The sequence below is a fragment of the Gossypium raimondii genome, chromosome 1, assembly GCF_025698545.1.
Source record: "Gossypium raimondii isolate GPD5lz chromosome 1, ASM2569854v1, whole genome shotgun sequence".
In the NCBI taxonomy this organism is placed as follows: Eukaryota; Viridiplantae; Streptophyta; class Magnoliopsida; order Malvales; family Malvaceae; genus Gossypium; species Gossypium raimondii.
In genome coordinates, this window is record NC_068565.1 from 48705743 (window position 1) to 48730452 (window position 24710).

The 24710-nt window shown below is 32.0% G+C and overlaps 2 protein-coding genes across 2 annotated transcripts; both read left to right on the forward strand.

Annotated features, from left to right (window-relative positions):
* The first annotated feature begins 4394 nt into the window (after positions 1-4394).
* LOC105786252 (serine decarboxylase) lies at positions 4395-7158 on the forward strand. The gene is made up of 5 exons (XM_012612611.2): positions 4395-4934; positions 5181-5412; positions 5493-5686; positions 5790-5926; positions 6283-7158. The coding sequence occupies exons 1-5, from the start codon at positions 4625-4627 to the stop codon at positions 6844-6846; spliced, it is 1437 nt and encodes a 478-aa protein (XP_012468065.1). The 5' UTR covers positions 4395-4624; the 3' UTR covers positions 6847-7158.
* A 2071-nt stretch (positions 7159-9229) lies between these two features.
* Positions 9230-11268, forward strand: LOC105786254 (uncharacterized). The gene has a single exon (XM_052635042.1). The coding sequence runs from the start codon at positions 9702-9704 to the stop codon at positions 11028-11030; it is 1329 nt and encodes a 442-aa protein (XP_052491002.1). The 5' UTR covers positions 9230-9701; the 3' UTR covers positions 11031-11268.
* The last annotated feature ends 13442 nt before the right edge of the window (positions 11269-24710 follow it).

Consider the following 24710-nt stretch of genomic DNA (forward strand, 5'->3'; position numbering starts at 1 on the left):
AATGTTGGCTGCTCGGTTGAAGTAAAGAGTTTAAGCATTTATTCATCATTCTAGAACAACATTAAGGGCTGATTTGTGGCCATTCGTTTTACCTTATTTTTTGTCTATAAATACCTTGGTTATAAGCTTTGTAAATGTTAGACAATATACTTTTGAATCTTATATGATATCTGATTACTTTGTGAGTTTGTTTTCAACTCTCATTGTTCTCCAAAGACTCGTCTGACTTATCAAGTAACCCTTGTGGTGTCAACCCGTCTTTCTTTCCGAACTTATCACTTTGTACCCAAAGTGTGGCGTTCAAATTATACCGAGGTTCCTATCATCTTTGATAGCGGGTCGAGGTTCCATTTTATTCATTTTTCCATCCATACAACATTTATCCTACCTAAGTGTTCGTATAAGTCTCGGGTTAACACACTTATTTTGTGTTGGTTCAACTTGAATACTTTATTTTCGTTCACATATCAACCTCAATACATTCCATCACCACTTTTGAACTAATTTGAGCCTTTATCTTTTCTTTCTTAACCTATTTTCGACAAACCTTAATATTACTCCAATTCACGATCGGGCACATCAACGACTCGACTCTCATCACCGAGGCCAGGGCGTATCAGACCCCCAACTAAATTCATCGGCTGCTCTAAAATCAACGAGTTTTAGCAGCCACCTTAGATGTACACGGCTCCGTAACGTGTCGGCCATGAGATAGCCTCCAATTATTTGAAGAATGTATGATCGAGCATATCGGATTCTTTCAATTTCGGTTGAATTTTCATTCAGACCGGGGAAGGTGGCACGTAACCAGCCCATCTCCACCTTACCTCCATCCATTTTATCCTAACGGCGCCAAAAGCTCGTAGCACACCGCATCCCAATTGCTAGATTAAGCGGACCAGTGATCGGGTGCCCGCCCACAAACAATCCCAATGCAGATGGACATCTTCTAGAGTGATAGTGCACTCTCCACATAGAAGATGAAATGTGTGTCTCAAGTCTCCACCTCTCGATCAACGACTGATCGGTTTGGCTCCAACTTGCATCCCGGTCTCTGGTTGCCACGTGCCAAAATCCCGCTTCCATAAGTAGTTCTCTACTAACGGTGATGGAGGAGCATGCATATTCGAATATTGCATTCCAATACGATCTTGACCTTTTATAACAAAAAATAAATTAATAAATATCTAAAAATACATAAATAAAAATATCTTAAATAAAATTTAAAATTTAAATTTAATACTTACCATGTTTATTTGCTCCACCGATATGTGATTCCTATCAAGACGAATCAATGATCCGGCCATTGTTGAAAATATTAAAAATTTTAAAATTATTTTAAAAAAATAAAAAATTTTAAAATTTTCTTAAAATAATGAAATTTAATGGAAAAAGAAATTTAATATGGATTTGGAGATTTTTGAAGGAAATTGAGAGGATTTTGGAAGGAATTTGAGAGTTTGAGAGAATTTTGAAAGGAATTTGGGAGAATTTTTGAACGGAATTGAGAGAATTTTTGAAGGAAATTGATATTTAATTTGTTTGTGAAAATAAAAGGGGTGGGGGGTTTATATAGTAAAAAAAATATTTTACCGTTGGGCACTATTCACGCGTGCGGCCATATAGCGTCCACGTCGGTAGCGACTGCCGGCGTGGAAGGAAATCGCGTCCTAGAAATCGCTTCCTCAAGGACGCGATTTCCTTCCACGTCGGCAGTCGCTACCGACGTGACGCTGATGTCCGTCACGCACTCGACATTATTACGACGTGGGACGCGATTTCGCGAAAAATAGCCCATTCCGGTAAATAATTAAAAAACCGGCCCATTTCGATAATTTTTTAAAAAAATGAGCTTTTTTTGATAAATTAACCATAAATATTGACTGAAATGACAGGTGATTTAGATTTTGAAATATATATGCACTTAAAAGAAATGTTTCTTGAAACTAGAAGCTTCTTTGTAAGTATGGTCCACTTAATTTCGACCATCAAATTATTACTACAATATTCTGAGTGGACTTCATCTGAATTTCTATTTAATAACTAAAATTTTATTTAATTTTAATAATAAAATATATTAACATTGATATTTTAAGGAACAATAATTTGTGTTCAGATTAGGAAAATAAAAATAAACAGAACTCATTTAAGCATTCATTCTCTGATCTTTATCATTTTAATTAAAATTATATTTAATTTTAAATTAATTTTTAATATAATTATTACATAATTGTTTTCGTTCACGTTCTAAAAGGTAGGAGTATAATATGTATTACAAATGTTATTTATGTGTATTTATCTGCATACAAAATTCAAGATTTTAATGCTTTTTAATTTTAAACTTTTGAATATAATAAATAAAAATATATGAGATAGTATTTGGTACACTATTCTTTCTATTCTACAAACAATCGTAAAAAATTGTTATGTGTCTTTTTTTTTAATATTTTATCGTACCTTTGTAAAACATTTACCACCTGCTTGTGGAGTCTAAAATCTCCACTAACAGTGTATCAAACATTTTTCCAAATTACATAGCAAGAAAACAAATAAAGATTAATAAATAATAAAACATCAAACCAACTTGAGCTTCAAGATTAAAATCGTAGACTCGAACAAAATAAAATGACTACAAAAATACTATTATTATTGGATAAAAATAAATTCTTAATCTAAAATAATGCACGAATGCATTTAAAAAAGGTAAATTACACCAACAGCTACTCAACTTTGGGGTAGCTAACAAAACAGTCATCTAAGTTTTATTTCAGTCACTCAACTTTTAAAAAATAACAAAACAGTCATTAACGTTATAAAAAAGTGACAAAACAGTCACTGATTAACAGTTTCCGTTAGTGTCTTAACGTGACCGCTGATGTGGCAAGTTAACTTGCCACGTTGGATGTCCACAGTGGAAACCCACCCAATTTAAGAAGAAGTTGAAAAAAAAAACCCTTAATAATAGAGAATAAGAAGGAAAAACCCAATTTTTTCTACTGCGTTTTTTTTTTCCGGAGAAAGAAAATTTAAGAAAATTGATTTTTTTTGCTGCTTAATCTAATTATTTATCTTTAAAAAGGAAGCATCGAATGATTTTCTAGGGTTTGAAATTTGAATCTGATTTCTAGTAAGGACTTTAAATTTGTTGCAAATTTCTAGAAAATTTCATGCTGATTTTGGTTGTAATTTGATGTGTTGAAGGGATTTAAGGATGGGAAAGATGAAATCAAGAGCAAAGCGTGCTCCTAAGAAGCGAATGGATAAGCTTGATACCGTTTTCAGTTGTCCCTTTTGTAACCATGGCACCAGTGTCGAATGCCGCCTGTAAGTATAAATTTCAAACCTTAGCAAATCATTCGATGTTTTATTCTTCTTCTTCTTCTCTATTATTAGGGTTTTTTTTCGATTTCTTCTTAATTTGGGTGGGTTTCACTGTGGACATCCAACGTGGCAAGTTAACTGGCCACATTAGCTAGTTAACTTGCCACATCAGCGATACCTTTAAGACGCAAACGGAAACTGTTAACCAGTGACTATTTTATCATTTTTTTATAAAGTTAGTGACTGTTTTGTTATTTTTTAAAAGTTGAGTGATTGAAATAAAACCTAGATGACTGTTTTGTTAGTTACCCCAAAGTTGAGTGATTGTTGGTGTAATTTATCCTTTAAAAATTATTTAAATTTACTTAGATAATATCATAAATTAATTGAATTTAAATGAAAGGTGAATTATTTAATATATTGAAGGCACAAGTGGGTTTAAGATATTGTCATGTATCTTTAATAAATGTTTAAAAATAAATGGAACACGTGATAATATATTAATCCCATTTCTAAAATTAAAAATTCAAGAAATAATAGTTTCAAAATTATCTCGTTCTTGAACATTTTAAACAATTAAAAGTATGACAGATGTTACATTTATTTCAATATTTTGCTATATATTATAAAACATTCGTCCTACCTTAAAAAATTCAAAATAAACTTTTAAATAGTAATGAAATGATAAATTTGGGATAATAATTGTAGCACTCAACACTAAAACCCACTAATTACAATTTTTTTAAATAATCTTATAATATGTTTTGATCATTTACGCTCTTTTTGATGCTATGCATAAATGTGTTCATGTTCTCTTATATTAAGAATAATTACATGCAAATTGAAAGGGAGAGTGGGATCTGTTCCCCAAATTGAATGGATCTCCATAAATCTAGTTTCAGCCATCCAATCCAAAATATCTGTAAACCTACCTTCACGCGGCACTGACACTACCATTACTTTATTTTAATTTCTGTTTTTTTAGATTAAAATATTATTAGTATTATTATTGTTTTTGCTTTCAATCTGTAACTACTAATAATACAAATTGAATAGTTCCTGTAAAAAAAAGAAGAAAGCAGATTCGGCACGACTCGGCAGTAGACGAGCCAATCTCCATTAAGCATGGGAAATTTAGGCAAATGCCGATGGCTGCCGCCTATAAATGTAATCGAAGCTTTGCAGAATCTCTTCGCCATCACCATCTGCATCTCATTCTCAATCTCCATTGTCTTTGATATTTTTCTGATCTATAATCAGTCTAGAAACTACCAAACCCTTCTCATTTCCGATCTAAGTATTCATGGCTGGGGGCGCCGAGATCAAGGCACCGTCGCCTAACGTGAATGGAAAGGCAGAGATTTTGAAGGGTAACTTTGAACCTACCGCTATGAAAGTGGAGCCGTTGCCTCCCGTTGTACCGGAGAATGGCGTGGAGAAGCCGTCGGAGAAAAGCAGGAACATTGTGTTGGGGAGGAACGTGCACTCCACGTGTCTGACCATAACTGAGCCTGAAGTTAATGATGAAGTCACTGGTGACAAGGAAGCTCAGATGGCTGGCGTCTTGGCTCGATATCGCAAAAACCTTATGGAGCGGACAAAGTACCATTTAGGTATGATGTGTAACTAAGCAAAACTTGTGATTATTAACTAAAAATGAAGAAACTAATACAATATGACGTCGGTAAATGTAAATCTTGTATTGTGTTCTAAAATATTGAAGAAATCTTTTTTAACTGTTAATTTTTCGAAAATTTTATTTGTTTTTTTGCATCCATAATCAGATTCGGCTTTTGTCTATAACCAGATCGTAGCTTGAATTTTTTTAAGGGCTAGTGATTGAAGTGCGAATTTTGCAGGTTATCCTTATAATCTGGACTTCGATTACGGTGCATTAGCACAGTTGCAACATTTCTCAATCAACAATCTTGGAGACCCATTCATTGAAAGCAACTATGGAGTTCATTCAAGGCAGTTTGAAGTTGGTGTGCTAGATTGGTTTGCCCGTTTGTGGGAAATAGAAAAGGATGAATACTGGGGTTACATTACAAATTGTGGTACAGAAGGCAATCTTCATGGAATTTTAGTTGGGTTAGTGTTTGTTTAAAACTTGGTTATGTACATTTTGACTAGTAATTGAAAAAAAAATCACTGATGATTGAATTTTGTAGGAGGGAAGTGTTTCCCGATGGAGTTTTGTATGCTTCACGAGAGTCTCATTACTCTGTCTTTAAAGCTGCACGAATGTATCGTATGGAGTGTGTGAAGGTTGACACTTTGGTCTCGGGTGAGATTGATTGCAGTGATTTGAGACCGAAGTTGCTTGCTAATAAAGACAAACCGGCTATACTCAACGTTAACATAGGTCTCTTTCGTCTCTCTAGCATATGTATCCTTACACTGTCACAGGTTCATGCCAATAAGTATTGAAACGAGAGGCATAACTTGGTTAATGATGTTTGCTGCAGGAACAACTGTAAAAGGAGCAGTAGATGATCTTGATGTTGTGATACAAACCCTTGAAGAATGTGGATTTTCACATGATCGATTCTACATTCATTGTGATGGAGCTTTATTTGGACTCATGATGCCTTTTGTCAAACGGGTAAGTTATCACATGTATAGCTCCTGATTCATAGAGGGAAGATAGCAAAGCTCCCTCGTCACATGTGAGGCATGAACATACTGCTCTTGTTCTTCCAATTTATTGTTCCTTTCTAGCAAGTTTTATAATGTAAGCTGGTATGGGTTTCCTCTGGTTTTTGGCATAAATCGGGGCTAGATAAAGTGATTCAGGAATAGTAGTTCTAAAGAACAGAGATAAAGTACCATAAGAGTCCTTTCTTGCTTTTTATGGTCTGTCTATGTATGTGTCAAAAAATTTATGATGTTTGTTGGCATTCTTAAAAGATGTGAAAGGAATCCTGTCTTAAGCTTGATATCATTCTTGGTGGTGAACAGGCACCGAAGGTTAGTTTCAAGAAGCCAATTGGAAGTGTGAGTGTTTCTGGCCATAAGTTTGTGGGTTGTCCAATGCCTTGTGGTGTTCAGATCACAAGGATGGAACACATCAATGTGCTTTCAAGCAATGTTGAATACCTAGCATCAAGGGATGCTACGATCATGGGAAGTCGGAATGGTCATGCTCCTCTTTTCCTTTGGTATACTCTCAATAGAAAAGGTTATAAAGGATTTCAAAAAGATGTTCAGAAATGCCTCAGAAATGCTCACTACTTGAAAGACCGACTGCACGAGGCTGGGATTAGTGCTATGCTAAATGAACTCAGCAGTACGGTTGTGTTTGAGCGGCCCCGGGATGAGGAGTTTGTTCGTAGGTGGCAACTTGCTTGTGAAGGGAATATAGCACATGTGGTGGTGATGCCTAATGTGACAATCGAAAAACTGGATTTCTTCTTGAATGAATTAGTTGAAAAACGGTCGACTTGGTATCAAGGGAATGTTCAACCTCCTTGTATTGCAGCAGAGATAGGGAAAGCGAATTGCGTTTGTGCTCTGCACAAGTGAAAAAAAATATCAGTCTATGATTCAGGAATTCCTCTATTTTCATGCAGCTTGTCATTTGGTTTTAATGAAATATAGATTAGATTCATAAGTTTTTCGTTTTACATTCTCATTGTTATGGTAAATAGTAGTGCCTATCGACATGTTCATATGTTGACTATCTGTCTGCCTTGGTCAGGGGCTTTTGTGTGCGGCTTGTGACATATTCATATACCAACTTTATTGATTAACCTATGTCTGGTCTTGTAAGGCATATGTACTGTAATGCTCCTACCACACTTCGATTAAGTATTATGCCGTCATTTTTATGCTGCACTTCTCTTAGCAAGGAGTTGAGAGTAGGGGTGTAATTGAGTCAAGCTAAGTTAAAATATTGTTAAGCTTGAACTTGATATTTGGTTCGAGCTTGATCAAATATTTATTTTTAAGTTTGAGTTCGGCTTGAGATATGCTTTTACTTGAACTTGTTTATTAATTTTTGTACTCAAGCTTGAACTTAAATTTGAGCTCGACTCGGTCATTAATCCTAGGGTTAATACTATATACTAAGGAAAATGACGTAATATAATAATATAAAAATATGAATAGTTTGATTAGGCTCCTGAAGGTAGAAGTATTATGAAGGTTTTTATATTAGGAGTTAGATTGTATTTTGTCTCTTATATTAAAAAAATTGAACAAGTTAAGTTTTATACATTAGATCAAATCAAGTATTACTAAGTGCGAATTCGATTCAATCGTTAGCTCAAGCTCGATTCAATAATTATCAAATCAAATTCGATTTTTTTTTTTTTGTGTTAAACTTGAGTAACTTGTATCAATCTCTCAATTATACCCATAATTAAGAGTAGCAACATCCTTGAGGGAAAAACCTTCATTCAACTGCTACACTAATATATTAACTTCATCAGTAGAGTTCCCCGTGATGATAACGTATTAGTTATCTAATTATTGTAAAACAATTTAAATTTATTGTCGATTATTAATATTTTCATAAACTGAATTATAAGTAAAATAATAAAATATTTGTTTTTAAAATTTAATTTCTAACCAACAATTATATATTTTTATATTTGGCGCTACGTGCGTTACTTAAGAAATTCAAACATTAAGGGTGAATTTTTGATGGGCGGTGCGTTTATTTATGGTTCGTATAAAAATTACGATGACGGTGAGATTAGATATTGTAATGATATTGTAATGCAAGACAAAAAGTAAACTAAATACGCCATACCGTACTCAATCATCCATCCAAACCCATCTTAAATATTCATGCATATGCTCTTTCTAATCTCCATAAAAATAGAACATATTAAAGTTTCAATCAAATTTATTTGTAGTACAATATGTTTATAATTTATATTATTATTATTGTTATTATTATAGTAGCAATAATGTTAGGAGGGATTAAAGTGACATTTATTATTTTTATGATAGGTTTAAATTTTTGGTTCAATAATAAGAGTATTATGTTCTAGGCATGAAAATTTGAATTCAATTCTAAGCAATTTCATTCCCCTTCCCTAATTATTAAAAGAAATTTAAAATTTTAAAATAAAAAATTATTTATATAATTACATTTTTCTACAATTAAAAAGAAACAAAAACCCTAAAGGTGTGTTTTAAGGAAAGATTTAAAAGACTAATTTCATTTGTCGATTGAGTCCTAACTCGACTGGCATGGGCATTGTTGCCAATACAGTAGGATATGGGTCTGATTGCGTTGAAGCGCATTATGGGTTGGGAAGAAGCTATAAGTAATCCTAAACATTATATAAAAAAGAACAAATATGATCCGAATCTATAATGATATTGTTAAAAAAAACGAATTTCATTCTTATCAAAATCTTCAAATTTTTAAAAAATAAATTTAATTATTTAAGTAGAAACAATAGAAAATTTCAAATTTTATAAAAAATTTCGAAATCAAAATTGGGTAACTCAATTTTTCATAATTTTATTCTATTTACTACATACATCATTATGAAATAAATATTTTTGTATTTAATTCTAATATATATTTTACATTTTATATTATTAAAATATATGAGTTATAATGAAAAAATATTTATATTATTTATTTTTCTTTTTAATAATATTAATTATTAACTCATAAAAAATTCCAAAATTTATTTTACAAAACAATTACAAATAGTAACCAAATAAAAATTATAATGGAAATAGGATTCAACATCAAATTGAACCTATTTAGTCTAATCTAATATAATTGAAAAATTAATCAATTTGTTAATTTATACTAAATATATGAATATTTTATTCATCTCTTAAATACTAAAATATGTCAAAAATGGAGCCCATCTTCCCCATACATTGAACCTGTAAAAGCTTTTAATATAAATAATTATACAAAAGCCGAAAACCCTCACATATAAAACGCTTTGGCAACTTGTATTAAGTTTTCCCTGTCAGTTTTCATTTTAGCTGCTTTCATTAACTTAGTCTCAGCTAATAGTTGATGATTCCAACTCCTCGATTATCGGTCCTAATTTCAGGAAAGCTTTCTTTCTTTTTTTTTTTTTCTTTTGGCGCGTGACTTTTTTCTCTACGTTTTTGGTGATGTTGAATGCAGGTTATACTAGTTTGTATCATTTTTTTTTTTTGGAATTGTGATTAAAGGGTAGAAATATGTTAATGTATGCTTGTTTAGCTTGGTGAGCTTGGTTAATTTGGGATTTTTTTTTCTAATTGGCTTTGTTTGGTAGATTGAAATGTATTGAAAGGGAAGATTAGAACATGTTGTGCTTGATTGTTTTTGGTTAATTGAGTGCTTGAATGATATTTATAGATTAGGCTGAATAGCTTCAAAGGGGAAATGACATGAAATCTTGAAATAAGCAATGGAAGGCAATTTATCGAGAGGAATAATTCCTGGTGGGAGTTCTTTTGGAGGTCTTGATTTACAAGGATCAATGATGGTTCATCATCGTGCACAAAACCCACATAATATGCATCATCATCATCACCACCCTAACCCTCGCCGTGGCACTTCTGCTCATCCTCGTTTTCCGCTCACGGTGGGGACCATGCAGAACTCTGATCAACCTGTTACAGTGATAGATTACAACAAGATGGAAATAGGGAAATGTTCAGTTAGTGATGAGGATGAACCTAGTTTTGCAGAAGAAGGTGTTGATGGTCATAACGACGGGAATAAAGGCAAGAAAGGATCCCCATGGCAGCGTGTGAAGTGGACTGATAAAATGGTGAGGCTTCTAATTACGGCGGTGTCTTATATAGGGGAGGATATGGCGGGGGATTGTGGTGGTGGGATAAGGAGGAAATTTGCAGTTCTACAGAAGAAGGGTAAATGGAAATCGGTTTCGAAAGTCATTGCTGAGAGGGGCTATCATGTTTCTCCTCAACAGTGTGAAGATAAGTTCAATGACCTGAATAAAAGGTATAAAAAACTATATGATATGCTTGGTAGGGGCATTTCTTGTCAAGTTGTTGAGAATCCGGCACTTTTGGATGTTATAGATTACTTAACGGAGAAAGAAAAGGATGATGTTAGGAAAATTTTAAGCTCAAAGCATCTTTTCTACGAGGAGATGTGTTCTTATCATAATGGGAACAGATTGCATCTGCCTCATGATCTAAAATTGCAGCGATCCTTGCAATTGGCTCTTAGAAGAAGAGATGAGGATGAAAACGACGATGTAAGGAGGCACCAACATGATGATCTTGATGATGATGACCATGACATGGAAACTGATGATCATGATGAACTTGAGGAGAATCATGCTTCACATGGGGATAACAGAGCGATATTTGGTGCACCAGGCGGCTCTACAAAGAGATCTAGACAAAGCCAAGTCCATGAAGATGCTTGTTTCCAGAAATTTTTGAACTCTCAGGACTGCAACAAAAGTTCATTTTCCTGTCCACCAGTCGCCCAAGCTGATACGAACCAAGTCCTACCTGACTACTCAAGAGCTGCATGGTTACAGAAGCAGTGGACTGAATCCCGCTCACTTCAGCTAGAAGAACAGAAACTGCAAATTCAAGTGGAGATGCTAGAACTGGAGAAACAACGTTTCAAGTGGCAGAGATTCAGTAAGAAAAGTGATTGCGAACTAGAAAAGATAAGAATGGAAAATGAGAGGATGAAGCTCGAGAATGAACGAATGGCATTAGAGTTGAAGCGAAAAGAGTTAGCTGCCGATTAAAACCATGTATTTTGTTTTCTGCAGTGCCAAGGCCTTGATGCAAAATTATTTTGTTGTTGGTAAGCTGCTATTGATTTTTCCTTGGAGTATCACATTTAGTTTGTTGATATTGATTAATATTATTATGATTACTGTATTGGATATGGCCTTTTCCTACTTGTCTTAGGTTGCTAGTGTGTTTAGACTTTGGTTCTCTTAGATGTTCCACTATTCTATAAGATGGATGTGCTGTTTATTATTTTACATGTTAAATATGTTTAATTTTAGGGTACATTAGATTGCAACTCATGTCTACATTTGTTTGATTTTAGGGTTCTTTTGTTCCATATGACTGGACTCTCACTCTTTCCCTTCATCTTAAATGTTGTTGGTTGATGTGTAGCTTCTGCAAGCTTGGCAATCTTCTCTATGGTTGTCTTTTATTTTTAATTCAAGTTCCTAAATTGCCTTGTATCTGTTATGGTAGAAGTACCATAGAGACTTTGTACTACGAGTCAGATTGCATTTTGTTCCCTCTACTAAAAAAATGAGCAAATTAGTCCGTATACGTTAAATCAAAGAGCAAACTGGTCCTTCTGTTAAAAATTTCATCTAGTTTTACTATTAAAAGCTAGTCCCTGTGTATCAGCATGAGTTACTAGTGGCATGCTGGTTATTTTGTTAGCCATGCTAGTTTTTAATTGTAAAAATAGATGAAAATTTTAACAGAAATGACATATTTGCTCTTTGATCCAACGTATAGGGATTAACTTGTCCATTTTTTAAGTAAAGGGAACATAATGAAATCTGACTCTTAGTAAAAAGACTTTCACGGTACTTTTACCTATCTGTTACCTATGTCTTGAGACTCTTGAGAGATAGACCGTGCATGGGATCGATTTCTTGATACTATGATTGCAAACATTGCCTATATATACATATATATATAGAGAGAGAGAGAGATAGCATTTAATAGCCTTCCAACCCACCGTTTTGAGTGTCTCGAAATGCTGCCTGAGTATATTAGAGGTCATATATAGTAGGATTTCTTGATTCTGGCCTGGAGTAACCCCTCTGTTATTGAAAGAACAGTAGAAGGGAGCATCGATCTAACCCTATGGGTTATTACTGTCCTTTATTTATTACTGGTGGTGGAGTTTAAGCAGGTCCATACCATTTTAAGTACGTTATAGATCTTTTATTGACTTCCTTGTATGCATAAATGGTTACATAATAAAAACATCTATAACACTACTTGGTTGGTGAAAATGTAGAGGTGAAACGATTGCTCTCAATACTGCTTATTCATTTTGTTCAGTTTGCTGTCAAGATACATATGTCCATTTAAAAAAAGTAGCTATTTTCATGCAAGTAAATACAATTGTTTGTGTGTGCCATAAGCAAACATAAAATCTATGAAGCATGGACATGCATAAGTATACTATGACATGAGCAGCGCTGACACGACAGCTTAAAAAGAAAAGGACATGGACATGGACATGGAAATTAATATAATTTAATTTCATATGTAAAATAAAGTCTGTTATTTTTCATATCAAAATTCCTTTATAACCAATAATCTTTTTCTATTGTTAGCATTGATTTTAATTTTTTTTTTCATGAAAAGATAACTAATTTTTAATTTAAGTTTAATTATTATTTGTTAAAAATTTAAATTATTTTGGGGTTTTTGGGATAAGTGAAAAACATTTTTGAAAGATTGGCTCTATAGCCCTAACCAATAGAAAATCCTGACCTCGTCTTTTGTTTTTGTTGTTCATAAAACTATCGCATTGAAGGTAAATGTTCATTTAGAGGAGCTGTTAATAATTTCAAGCAAAAGAAATTACTAAAAGATTGATTAAGAAACTTTTCCTCTTAATCAATACTCCTCCCTAATCTAAAAACTTAACTACGACTATAATAACTATGAATGTTTATGATAAAGATGCATTGATAATCAAAGAAACCCAGATACTATCATAGTTAAAAGGAAAGAATTCAAGCTGAAATATAAGCAAAGTTTGCCAGAGAAAAAAAATCAACAATAAAAATTTGAAAGCAACAAACATAATCCAATAAAGTTCAGAGCCAAAAAACAAGCAAATCAGCCCCTCCTTTTTGTTCAACTATCGGTAAGAATATCCATCCTATAAGCTGATTTTCCAAGTATTTGGTGCTTCTATCTAATCCTACAATTTCTTCATCAAGATGTTCAAGCCCTCTGTTCTCCAATGCTGAGTTTGGTCCGGCAGTAGCAACTGGTTCAGTATCGGCCTCCGCAGCAGCTTCGTCTTCAACATCTTCAATTACAACAACCACATGCAAATGTGAGCAAGTAAGAGCCTAAAATATGTAACAAATATCCGCTCATCACCTTTAATCTTAACGGTGTTGACTTAAAAAGGTCTTCTTTGGACAAAGTTTAGCTTTGACATCTTGAATCCCTCAAGAAAGGCTTGGGATGAATTCATCAAGGAATGGAGAGACTCATGGAAGATTTCTCCGCAAGAGTCTTTGACCCCTTTAGTGATCGCCCGATGGCAAAGAAAAAGCGTTGAATGAAGTAAAGGTTTACTAATAATGCAACTACATAGGTTTTTTATTGATTAACATTCACATTAATGAATTGATATTTTTCTTTTGATTTTCACTAAACCTTTCTGTATATTGTTTTACTTGACTGCATGCTATAAATTACTGGAATAATGTGCGTTTCTTATGAATGTATAATTTCTAATAAAGTAATCAAAGCAATGTTTTGAGATGCAAATACCTTGTATTATGAAGGTTTATTCTATCATTTTGTGTACAAGTTTTCAAAAATCCACCGACTTAAAGTTCATCTCCAATGTTGCCCTTGTAAAGAATCTGTTTTAGAACTTGTTGGCTTTGTTTACATAACAATGAACTATTTTTAAAGACAACTCCTTCTTAAGGATATAGTAGCTTGAATAAAATTAACCTTGAAGTAGATGTGATAATGGGTCGGGCCATCTGTCTAGGTCTAAAGGTTTGTTCGAAAAGTGTGAGGGTTTGGGTAAAATATAGATCCGAAAAATGGGTTTAGACAAAAAAATATGGCCAATTTTCTAAACGAGTTGGGCCTCGGGTAAGATTTTTTGACTTGGGTTTGGCCCAAATTAACCAAATTTTTTCCCTTATTGTTTACTACTGTTTTGCTGTCATTTTGTTATTATATTGCCACTATTTTGTTGTTATTGTTTGGATATTGTATAACTGTTGTTTTATTATTAATTTTGTTACTATTTTATAGGCATTTGCTCGCTAATATGCAACTATCTTAGTGTTATTTAAGTATAAAGATCTTTTTAAAATATATCTTCAATTTGTTGGAAAATATTTATTTTAATGTTTTTAGTGTATTTGATGTATTATATTTTTTAAATTTCTTTTTATATAAAAATAATATAAAAAATTTTAATATGAGCCGGCTGGACCAAACTTGGGTTTAGTATTTTTTTTATCTGAGTCGGGTTTAGGCAAAATTTTAAGTTTATTTTTCGAGCCGAACCGAACTCGAGCCTAGAATTTTATATCAACCCGACCATGATCAAATCTATTTTAAAAGTATGGAAGATTTAACAAAATAGCATCTTGGTATCTATTCTGTTTTGATAAACTTCATAGTATTTGTTAACTTTGTAATCTGGAAATTTTATCATTTTCGACATTTATGTTAATTAATATAAAAATTTCTTTGTTTCTTTATTTTCTTTATACTTTTATTAAAATTTCATGGATTTTAATTAATTTTAACATTCAAAAATGGAAATATAATTGTTAGAAAAGAAATTTTTTACACTTTTGCCGACGTAGCAACAGCTAAATCTGTCAGTAAATGTATTGAATAATTATAAAAATTAAAAAATAAATTTAAATTTTTACTGACAGAAAAGCTGTGAATATAAGTTTAAAGGTCAAAATTGAAAATTAGCAGTCATAAATAAGATATGTATAATTGGTTGGGATAACTATCGGCTAACATTAATTTTATCGACGGGTTTATATTGACAGAGAATCTCCTTTACTATAATCCTATATTGATAAAATTTTATCGACGGTCCCATTTTTGTTCGGACAATATTTTTTCGTTGGTATAGGTTCTAAGGTGCTATACCGACGGTTTTTGGATATATACTGACGAAATTTTGCCATCGGTAAATGGCAATTTTTTTTAGTGTTTAAAATTGAGATAATTTTGTGAGAAGTGATTGTAACGAGATTCGATTCAAACACTCGTACAAGAGACTATAAGTTGTTAAATTATGTATATTAGTGTAACCATGATTTAAAAAGAAAATGTACATCTAAGCAAAAAATGTTGATTTAAAAATTAATTTTTTTAATTTAAATTCAAATTTTAAGCAAATAGGTTGAATTTTACAAAATTCCAAGATTTGATTAATGCGTAAACTATTAAAAAAGTCACTTTTGTTTCCCTCAGATTATATTTTAGTCACTTATTTTTGAAATTTTCTGTTTTAGTCACTTACGTTATCGGGTTGTAACATTTTAGTCACTAAGCGTTAATTGTCGTTAACGGTGTAACGGTAAACTGACGTGGCACGTTAAATCATTATTTCAAACGAAAATTTTAGGTTAAATTATACAATTGGTCCCTAATTTTTTTTCGTTTTGAGCAATTTAATTTTTTTTTCTTTTACGTTAAAAGAGATGGAGAGGGAGGAAAATAGAGGGAGAAGTAGAAAAGAATGGAATTTTTTTTTAAAAAAAAGGGAAAGTTAAATGAACATAAAAGAAAAAAATTTGCTCAAAACGAAAAAATATGGGGACCAATTGTATAATTTTATCTAAAATTTTTGTTTGAAATGATGATTTAACATGCCACGTCAGCTTACTGTTACACCGTTAACTATAATTAACAGCTCAGTGACTAAAATGTTACAACACGTTAACGTTAGGGGTGAGCATTCGATCGAATCAAATCGAAAATTTTCGAGTTAATCGAGTTTTCGAATCTCATTTTATCATCCTAACTTTATTTGAAGTTTTCTCGAATCGAGTTGAGTGAGATGGTCGAATCGAATCGAATCGAATATATTTGTTCGAGTTAAATTTTTAAAAATAATTTTGGGTCCTTGTAACCACTGTCACCCATCGTAATAAAATTTGTCCACCTTAATCAAATTTTTATTAACTTTCATCACCTCATAATTTATTTATTAATTTTTTATATACTGGTTAGTTTCTTTGCTTGCTTAGTTGTTTCAATTCTCTTCATATTCTTGTCACTATGTATTTTGGAATTAAACAATATATTAAATGTAAAAATATGATTTTTAATAAAATTTATTTTAAAAATAAAATGTGAAATTGATACCAATATAAAATTTTAACACGAATATTTTATAGCATAATTAATAATTCAATTTTAATATAAATATTCAATATGATTAAACAATTCAATAATATAAATAATATAAAATGTGAAATTTAATTTAATAATATAAATAGTAGATATAAATAAAATTATTACTATTTATGTTTAGTATTTTTTTTTGGATAATTTTGATTTTTTTATTTAAGAGTAAAGGGTGAGAAATAAAATTTTAGGGGGAAAATAAAAAGTTTTGGGGAATAAAAGTTTGAGGGAAAGTAAATAGGGGGAGTAAAATTTTGGAGGGAAAATATTAAAAAAAAATTGGAGGGGGGAGGGTTTGGGGTAGATGAGAGGTGGAATGGGAAGAGAATAAAAGTTTTAGGGAAAAAGTGGGAGGGAGTAAAAATTTTGGGGGAAAATAAAAGGTTTTGAAGGTTTTTGGGAGAAAAATTTTGAGAAAAAGTAAATGGGAGAGTAAAATTTTGGTGGGAAATGAATTTTGGGTAGATTGGGGGGTTGGGAGGGGAGCGGAGTAAAAGTTTTGGGGGGAAAGTGGGAAGGAGTAAGAGTTTTGAGGGAAAAGTAAAAAGGTTTGGGAGTTTGGGGTAAAAATGTAAAATATTACAGTTTGATATTCGAATTCGAAAACTCAACTCGATTCGAACTCGAAATTTGAAAAAAAAAATTCGAGTTGATTCGAATAACTCGATTCGTTTAACTCGAAATTCGAAATTTTTTCGATTTTTTCGAGTCGAATTGAGTTTTACTCACCCCTAGTTAACATAAGTGACTAAAACGTAATATTTCAAACATAAGTGACTAAATGTAACCTGAGAAAAACTAAAGTGAATTTTAGTAGTTTACCCTTTGATTAATTGAGAAAGGATATAATGAAATTCTTTGATTTGTTTTTCTAGAGAGAAATGCTCGTCTTATTTGACCCATGGGTCCAACAAAACTAAACCATTACACAATTAACAATTCCAATTAAATTAATATATTTTACTATTTAAATATTCAAATTGACTAGAAAATTGAATTTAATAATTTAAATGGTACCGTAATTTATTTAATTAAATTAAATATTAAATAAATGGATTTAATAGAAATTAAATAGAATAAGAATAGAATTTAATAGAATTTTCTAATTTCTAATTCAAAATTTGAATCCTAAAACTAAAATAATAATAATAAATAAACATAGAGCTCTTGCTCTTATTTGAAACGCCGCGTGATCTTTAACCAATTTTGCTCTTCAATATAATTACCAGGGGTAAGCGTTATAGCCTGTTTCCAATAATCAGCGGCTTGATCGAACCAAGCCTCCGCTATTTCAGAATCCCCCTGTCGAATGGCCTATTCTCCCCGGTCGAAATAGGCAGTTCAATTCCTTCCCTTAGAACTGTACTTGAGAGTTTCCTACCTCATACGGCTTGATAGTCAATTCTCTTGGTGTCCCATTTTTTTACCCTACCATATATCCAATTGAATGAGATTTCTCATAGATCTACATGAGTTTCAAACTCTAATTTGGATTAAATTAATAATAAGTTTTATCTTTTCTCCCACCTCCAGAAAAATAAAGCATAGGCATTTCGAGGATGTCATCCGTTAGATTTTTCTAAAAGGTAACTATCTCGATTTCATATCATATAGAAATTTATATAGAATCCTTAAAAAAGACTTCTTCCTCATAAAAAAAGGCTTACTATCTTTGGGATCTGATGCTAAACCGCTGCTCAATAACTTAAGGGATCGGCTCTATTACATAAGTCAATTCCTAATTTTTATCTCATATCATGACATAAATAAGCAATTCTTATTTATTGTATCGGCTCAAAACCTCGCTATTTGATCTTTACGGTGTTTCCTCTATCAATTAGATCTTTATCCATAGAATAAGGTATCTAGGCATATATATATTTCTTCATATTTCGACTTCTATGAAGTTTTTTTTTTGTTACAGCTGATAAAGATCGTTTTTTGGACGATGCAATATGTAGAAAGCCTATTTTTTTTCTAGTATTTTATTTACTAGCGTATTTGCTCTTTCTTTCCTTTTTTTTATTTATTTCTATAGTGGAGATACAAATGACAAAAGAAAAAAAACACAGTTTATTCATAAAATAATGTCAAAAAATAGCTCTCAACAACCTTATCACAATGAGGAGTCATTTTCCAATTCAGTTAGTGCAATATAAAAGGACCATAGAAATTGAAAAACATATAATGTTAGAAATAAAATTATTTAACATTGCCTTTCAACAATCACATCTCTCATTCTTAGGATAAAATTGACACAAATGGTCCCAAAAAAGTTGCAATAATTTTCTTCCCTTTCTTTTTGGTTTTTCTTTTTTGGGTTAATATCTCTTTTGGTCTATATATTATAGTTAAATTATCACTTTGATGTCTGTAAATTTTTTTTATCAGTTTGACCCATGTATTATCATGTTGTATACCCATTACTGTTGAAAAACTTTAAGCCTATCTCATCGCAACATGTGGACAACTTAATTTCCACATAGGATATACAACATGACAATATAAGGGCCGAAGCGACAGTTTAACTAGAATATAGTGGCTAAAAGAGGGAACAAGCCTTCTTTTTCTTTTGGGTAAAGCCTTAGATTACATTTTAGTCACTTATGTTTAAAATGTTACGTTTTAGTTACTTACCTTATCGTTTTGTTACGAAGTGGTCACTCTACCATTAAGTTCCGTTAACTCCCTAATGGCGGTCCTACGTGGCAGTCCAAATTAAATTTATTTAATTAAAAATCCATTTTCATCCCAGCAACCGAACATCCAACTTGGCATTTAAAACTCACTTGGACTGTTAAATAGAACTGTCGTTAGGGAGGTAACGAAGTTTAACGGTAGAGTGACCACTTTGTAACAAAACGATAACGTAAGTGACTAAAACATGACATTTTAAACATAAGTGACTATTTTTATAGTTTACCCTTTTCTTTTTAAATGGAAATGAGTAATGGAGCAACGAGGTATACAAAATGATAGTAAAAGAGCTAAATTGATTTAAAAAATTGTATAATTTAACTGTAATACAAAAACTAAAAAAGGTATTTTTTTTATTCCAAAATTAATTTTTCTTTTATTAATTAGGGTAGGTTGCAAACCTAACTGAAATGGCAACCAATTTACTTCAATTCATAAATAGATTGGCCTCTAACAACATGACTTACATCTAACCGATTTAATTCAACAGTGGGTCTCACTTCAATTTTGTTTTAACAATCTCGTTATAGGTTTTGATACTATAGTTCTTCTTCAACTCATAAATAAGTGGGTAATACTCTTCAGCACACTCGAACTCACGTCCTTCTACATTGGTAACAATGCATATACCAATCGAGTTAATACTCAACCCGCTCAATTATTTTATTTTATTTTATTTATTTAGATAACTTTATATGCAATTTATTTTTTCCTTGTAAATATTATGAAATTTCCAAATATTTTGTCAAACTTTTCATTGTCACCGTAGGACCCCCTTTTCGCCACCATTTGTGTACCACAGTCTCACCCAACAAGTTGAAAAGGAAATAATTTTTAAAAATAAAATCTTTAGCTGTTGTTATTGGATGATTCTTATTTGATAAATTGATTTTCGGGTGAATTATTAAATTAAAATAAATTAAATATTAAATAATTTTTTAAAAGTTTCATTATTACAATTGAGGTAAGTACAATACAAATACAAATACATGTATATATATAATCAACTGCAAAGTAGAATCAAATTGGTACAAAATAAAATAGATGAAAGAATCGAAAAATTAGTGAAATTGAAAACTCACATATTGTAATCGAACACGATAGAACATGAACCTAAATATTAAATACCGAGACCTTTACATTAACCAATAAAATCAATATCTCATTTAATAATTTTTCAATATAATAAATAATTAATTATGTATTACAAGGAGAAATTTTAAATCTGAAACTTCGTAAAAATAGTTTTACTAAGAAAAAATTACTGATTTAATCTTGATCTTTTACCAATTTTGAGTAGTCTTCTACCGGTTGATCTCAATAGAATCTACGTACAAAAAAGTCTAACATATAATTATAAAAAAATTAATATAATTTTGGTATAATAACTTATTTGCCCCTCCAACTTTATAAAAAAATTATTTTAAATTTTCATTTAATTTTTCTTGCCATGTCAAATGAAAGCGCGTCCTACTTGACGAGCTTTCAGGCAACGGTAAGTTTTCGACGGTCCAAAATTCCAATGGGCAAATTATTTCCAACGGCTAAAAATAGCTAGTTTATTTGCTATATAAACCCAAGCCATTTTCTCCCTTTTGCATTCAAATCTCATTCTTCTAATTCTCTCAATTCATCCATTCTCTCAATTCTCCAAAGTTTTTAGTTCTCAATTTTTAAAAGATAATTTCTCCAAAAAAAAAAGTTTTAATTTTATATTTCATAATTTATTTGTTTTTATTTGATTTTTATAATAGCAATTCCTCTAATTTGTTTCGATGATAAGTGCATTTCTTGTGTCCAATTGCAAATGGTAAGAAAATATTTCTAGATTTTTAATTGTAATTAATTTCATTATTAAGTTGTTAACATTATTAAATTTATAATTTCTTTATATTTATATAATCAGGCCGAAATTAGGATTTTAGATATGCACATCCACAATTTATCTATGAGGGCACTGCGTGTAATTGAAGAAGACTTGCTAGAGGTGGGATTCTTGCACGTGTCTCTTATGCTTGGGGGGTGTAAATTGGACCCCACACTTACCAGCGCATTGGTGAAAAGATGGAGACCCAAGACACATACATTCCATCTTCTATGCAACGAGTGTACAATTACACCCGAGGATATAGCGTTAAAACTCAATTTACTGATCAATGGACTAGTCGTTGAGGGGCCAGTGTACGTTGGCGATTGGAGCGGCATTTGCAATGCACTACTAGGCAAGGTGTCGGAGAAGTTTTTTGGTAGTCGAATAAAGATGAAATGGTTGGAAGAAAATTTCAATTATCTTAACAACTTTGCGAGTACCCTTGAAAGACAATAATACGCCTGAACTTTCATCTTGAGGTTAATCGGAGGTATTCTAATGCCCAATAAATCTTGAAATTTGGTAAATCTAAAGTGGCTACTACAACTCGTTGACTTGAAAGAAGTGGGGCGACTCAGTTAGGGATCAACTGTGTTGGCCACATTGTACCGAGAGATGTGTCGGGCGATGCAACCACAAAAAATTAAAATTGATGGTTGCATACTCCTTTTGCAGTCATGGGCATGGTTCCGAATACCATTTTTACGTCCCCGAGTGAACGCCCCTTATCGATTCTCATTCGTAACAAGGTAAAATTCATTTGATAATATAGTTTTCATAATATTTATTTATTATTATATTTTTGAAATAACATTGTCGAAACCGTTTTTTGAAAACAAAAATTTTAGTTGTCGACTTTAAAAACAAAACTGGAGTCGCCACCGATCCTTTATTAAGGTGTGATCGGCCCACCTTAAAAATAATTTTGGTCTGCGAAATTTGAGAAAACAGGTTCGAGAGTCAGTTACGCACGAGGAAGGATTAGCACCCTCGTAACGCCCAAAATTGGTACCAAATTGATTTTTTGAATGCCTTGGTGTCGAAAATTTGAAAAGATTTTAAAATGAAACTTTTTATTTCATGAATGAATTAAAATGATAAGACATTCTTATTTCAAAGAAATAAAACACCACACCTAGTGAGTTAGGGCACAATGTTTTTAAATCTTCAAAATATCCGAATATTGCCTTTTGCTTTTGAAAATTCTTATTTCGAGAAGAAAATGTCATGACCAGTAAGTTAGGACCCAACATTTTTGAATTCCCGAGAATAAGCTTTTATTTAAAATTTGCGAATTTATTGCAAAACAAATACTTGGCTTTCTAAATTCATCGAAAAATAACCGCAATCCAGTAAGTTAGGACACGATATTTCTCAAGAATCATGAATGCCAAATATCTCGAAAATTTATGAAATATCATGATTTTAATACTTTGACAAAACCAAAATGCACATTTTTAAAAAAAAAAGGATATACTAAAAAGGGGTAATGCATAACATGAGATCAATATTCTAATTTCAAGCATATATGAATAAACATTTACAAATATATACAAGTAGGTATAATATACAAATAAATTTACAAATATGCGTAAGCATATATTTAATGCATACATATAAGTGTACATATACATATTTACAAAAGTAAAAAAAAAAAAAGATTTTGAAATTAAAATATAATATATATGTATATATAGAAGTTTTAAGAAAAAGGAAAGAAGAAAAGAATATATGTATATAGTATAGGTAGACGTGTAACCTAAAACATGCATATATAAATATATATATATATATATATATATATTATATAAGAAAACATTATGTGAATACTATAAATATATATATTATATATTAAAAACCATGCAAGTATACTAAAAACGTGTATGTATATGTATTATATAAACAATGCATGTATGTTATAAAAAATAATAATAATAATAATAATAATAATAATAATAATAATAAAATCATAGCACAACATAATTTGAAAAAAAATGAATAAAATAAAAAAAAGGTTAAATTGAACTAAAAAAAAGAAAAAAAAAGGAAAAAAAAACTAAATTCGAAGTAAATCTGAAAATAAGACCACATTGAATGCGCGCGCAAGAGTGGAGGATCAAAAGGGAGATTATTCCCTCCCTCCAAAAACTCTGCGCAGTAGTGGGCTAAATTGAAAAACAAATAAAAATTGCGGCTCAATTTAAAAAGAAACAAAGCAGGTTTAATTGCAACGCGCCACGAACAGGAGGGACTCAATGCGCAATTTACCCTTTAAAGCCCAACACGCGGATCCTCCCCTCTTGGTCGGGTCACCACGCGGGTCATGACCCAATACGGCGCCGTTTTGCAGCCGTTATAAAACCTAAAAATTTCTCTTCAAAATTCATTTTTCCCCTTTCAATTCTAAATAGCAGAGAAACCCTCTGCTAAGGTTTCATTATTCCATGCTGTCGCCGCCGCCAATCCTGCGCCAAGGTTCCGACCGTGGCGGAGGTGGCGCCGATTCGACGACTCCGGCGATTAGGTAAGTTTCCCTTCTTCCTTTTTTATATTTTAAGCGAAAAAAATAAAATAAAAATGAAAAACGAATCACCAAGAATGATGAACCAAAAAGAAATAAAAAAAGACCTTTTTATTCCAAAAATTTTCGAATCTGTTCTCTTCCCCCTATTTTCGTATGCTTTTTACACTGAAATCCCCCACCATTTACAGATTTCCCTCGGCTTTATATAGCCGAAAAATGAAGAAAAAATCAAAGAAATAACACAACACCTTTGTATTTCCGTTATTCTCTCATTTTTTACGTTTTTCTCTTTCGTTTACTTGTTCTTTGCGTCTGTTTTGCCGTTTGTTGCCTGATTAAATTAGCCGGGATGTACGTGGGACACGTCGCGTGCAAAGGGTGGTGGTCTTGAGGTGATGCTGGCTAGGGTTGAAGGTTGTATGCTGCTAGGGTTGCTGCTGGAATTTAATTAGTGGGCTGTTTAGTTTGGGTCAGGTGTTGGGCCATTCTAGGTTTAGTTGGGCCTGGGCATTATTGGGTTTGTACAAACATATTATTTGAATAAATGGAACAATGGGCCAAATCATGCGGGTGTAGCAGGCAAGCTCAAAGATATTCGGCTACTATTAGATCAATGATCGGAAGTGGAGGTTAGTTTTTAAAATTTTCAATTATATAATATTTACACAAAGGTTTCAAATTTAATATTAAGTAGATAACAACATTTATAATTCCATACTATAGTTTGAATGGATGTCATACGCCGATCCGAAAATTCAAGAATGCATCTCAGTCGAATTTTTGGTCAATTGAAATATCTGGCATGTGAAGATGCCATTGGTAGTTTTTGCGACTATGTAGATGCATGAATCTTACCAAGTGATGCGTCAATTCGGGTTTAGGCAAATTATTCTGTTGTTACTTTAGGACCTCGAAGAACTGCACAAGGTCGACTTTTGGAGGAGGATCGACGAAGATTGGGTGAAATTCCACGAGAAATATATCAACATTTGGGAGCATAGGAACAATTTCATACCTATACGCGGCCTTGTCTTGCATCAGAATTGGCGACTTCTTTGAACTACGATTTAGACATCACGACAAGTTATACCTCATCCAAACTTGTGAAAATTTTTTAGAATTCTAGGATAACTTTCAAATATCGCAGTTGGTACATTTTTTTTTATTTCTCAATTCTTCCTGTCGGTTTCCTATATAAAAGGG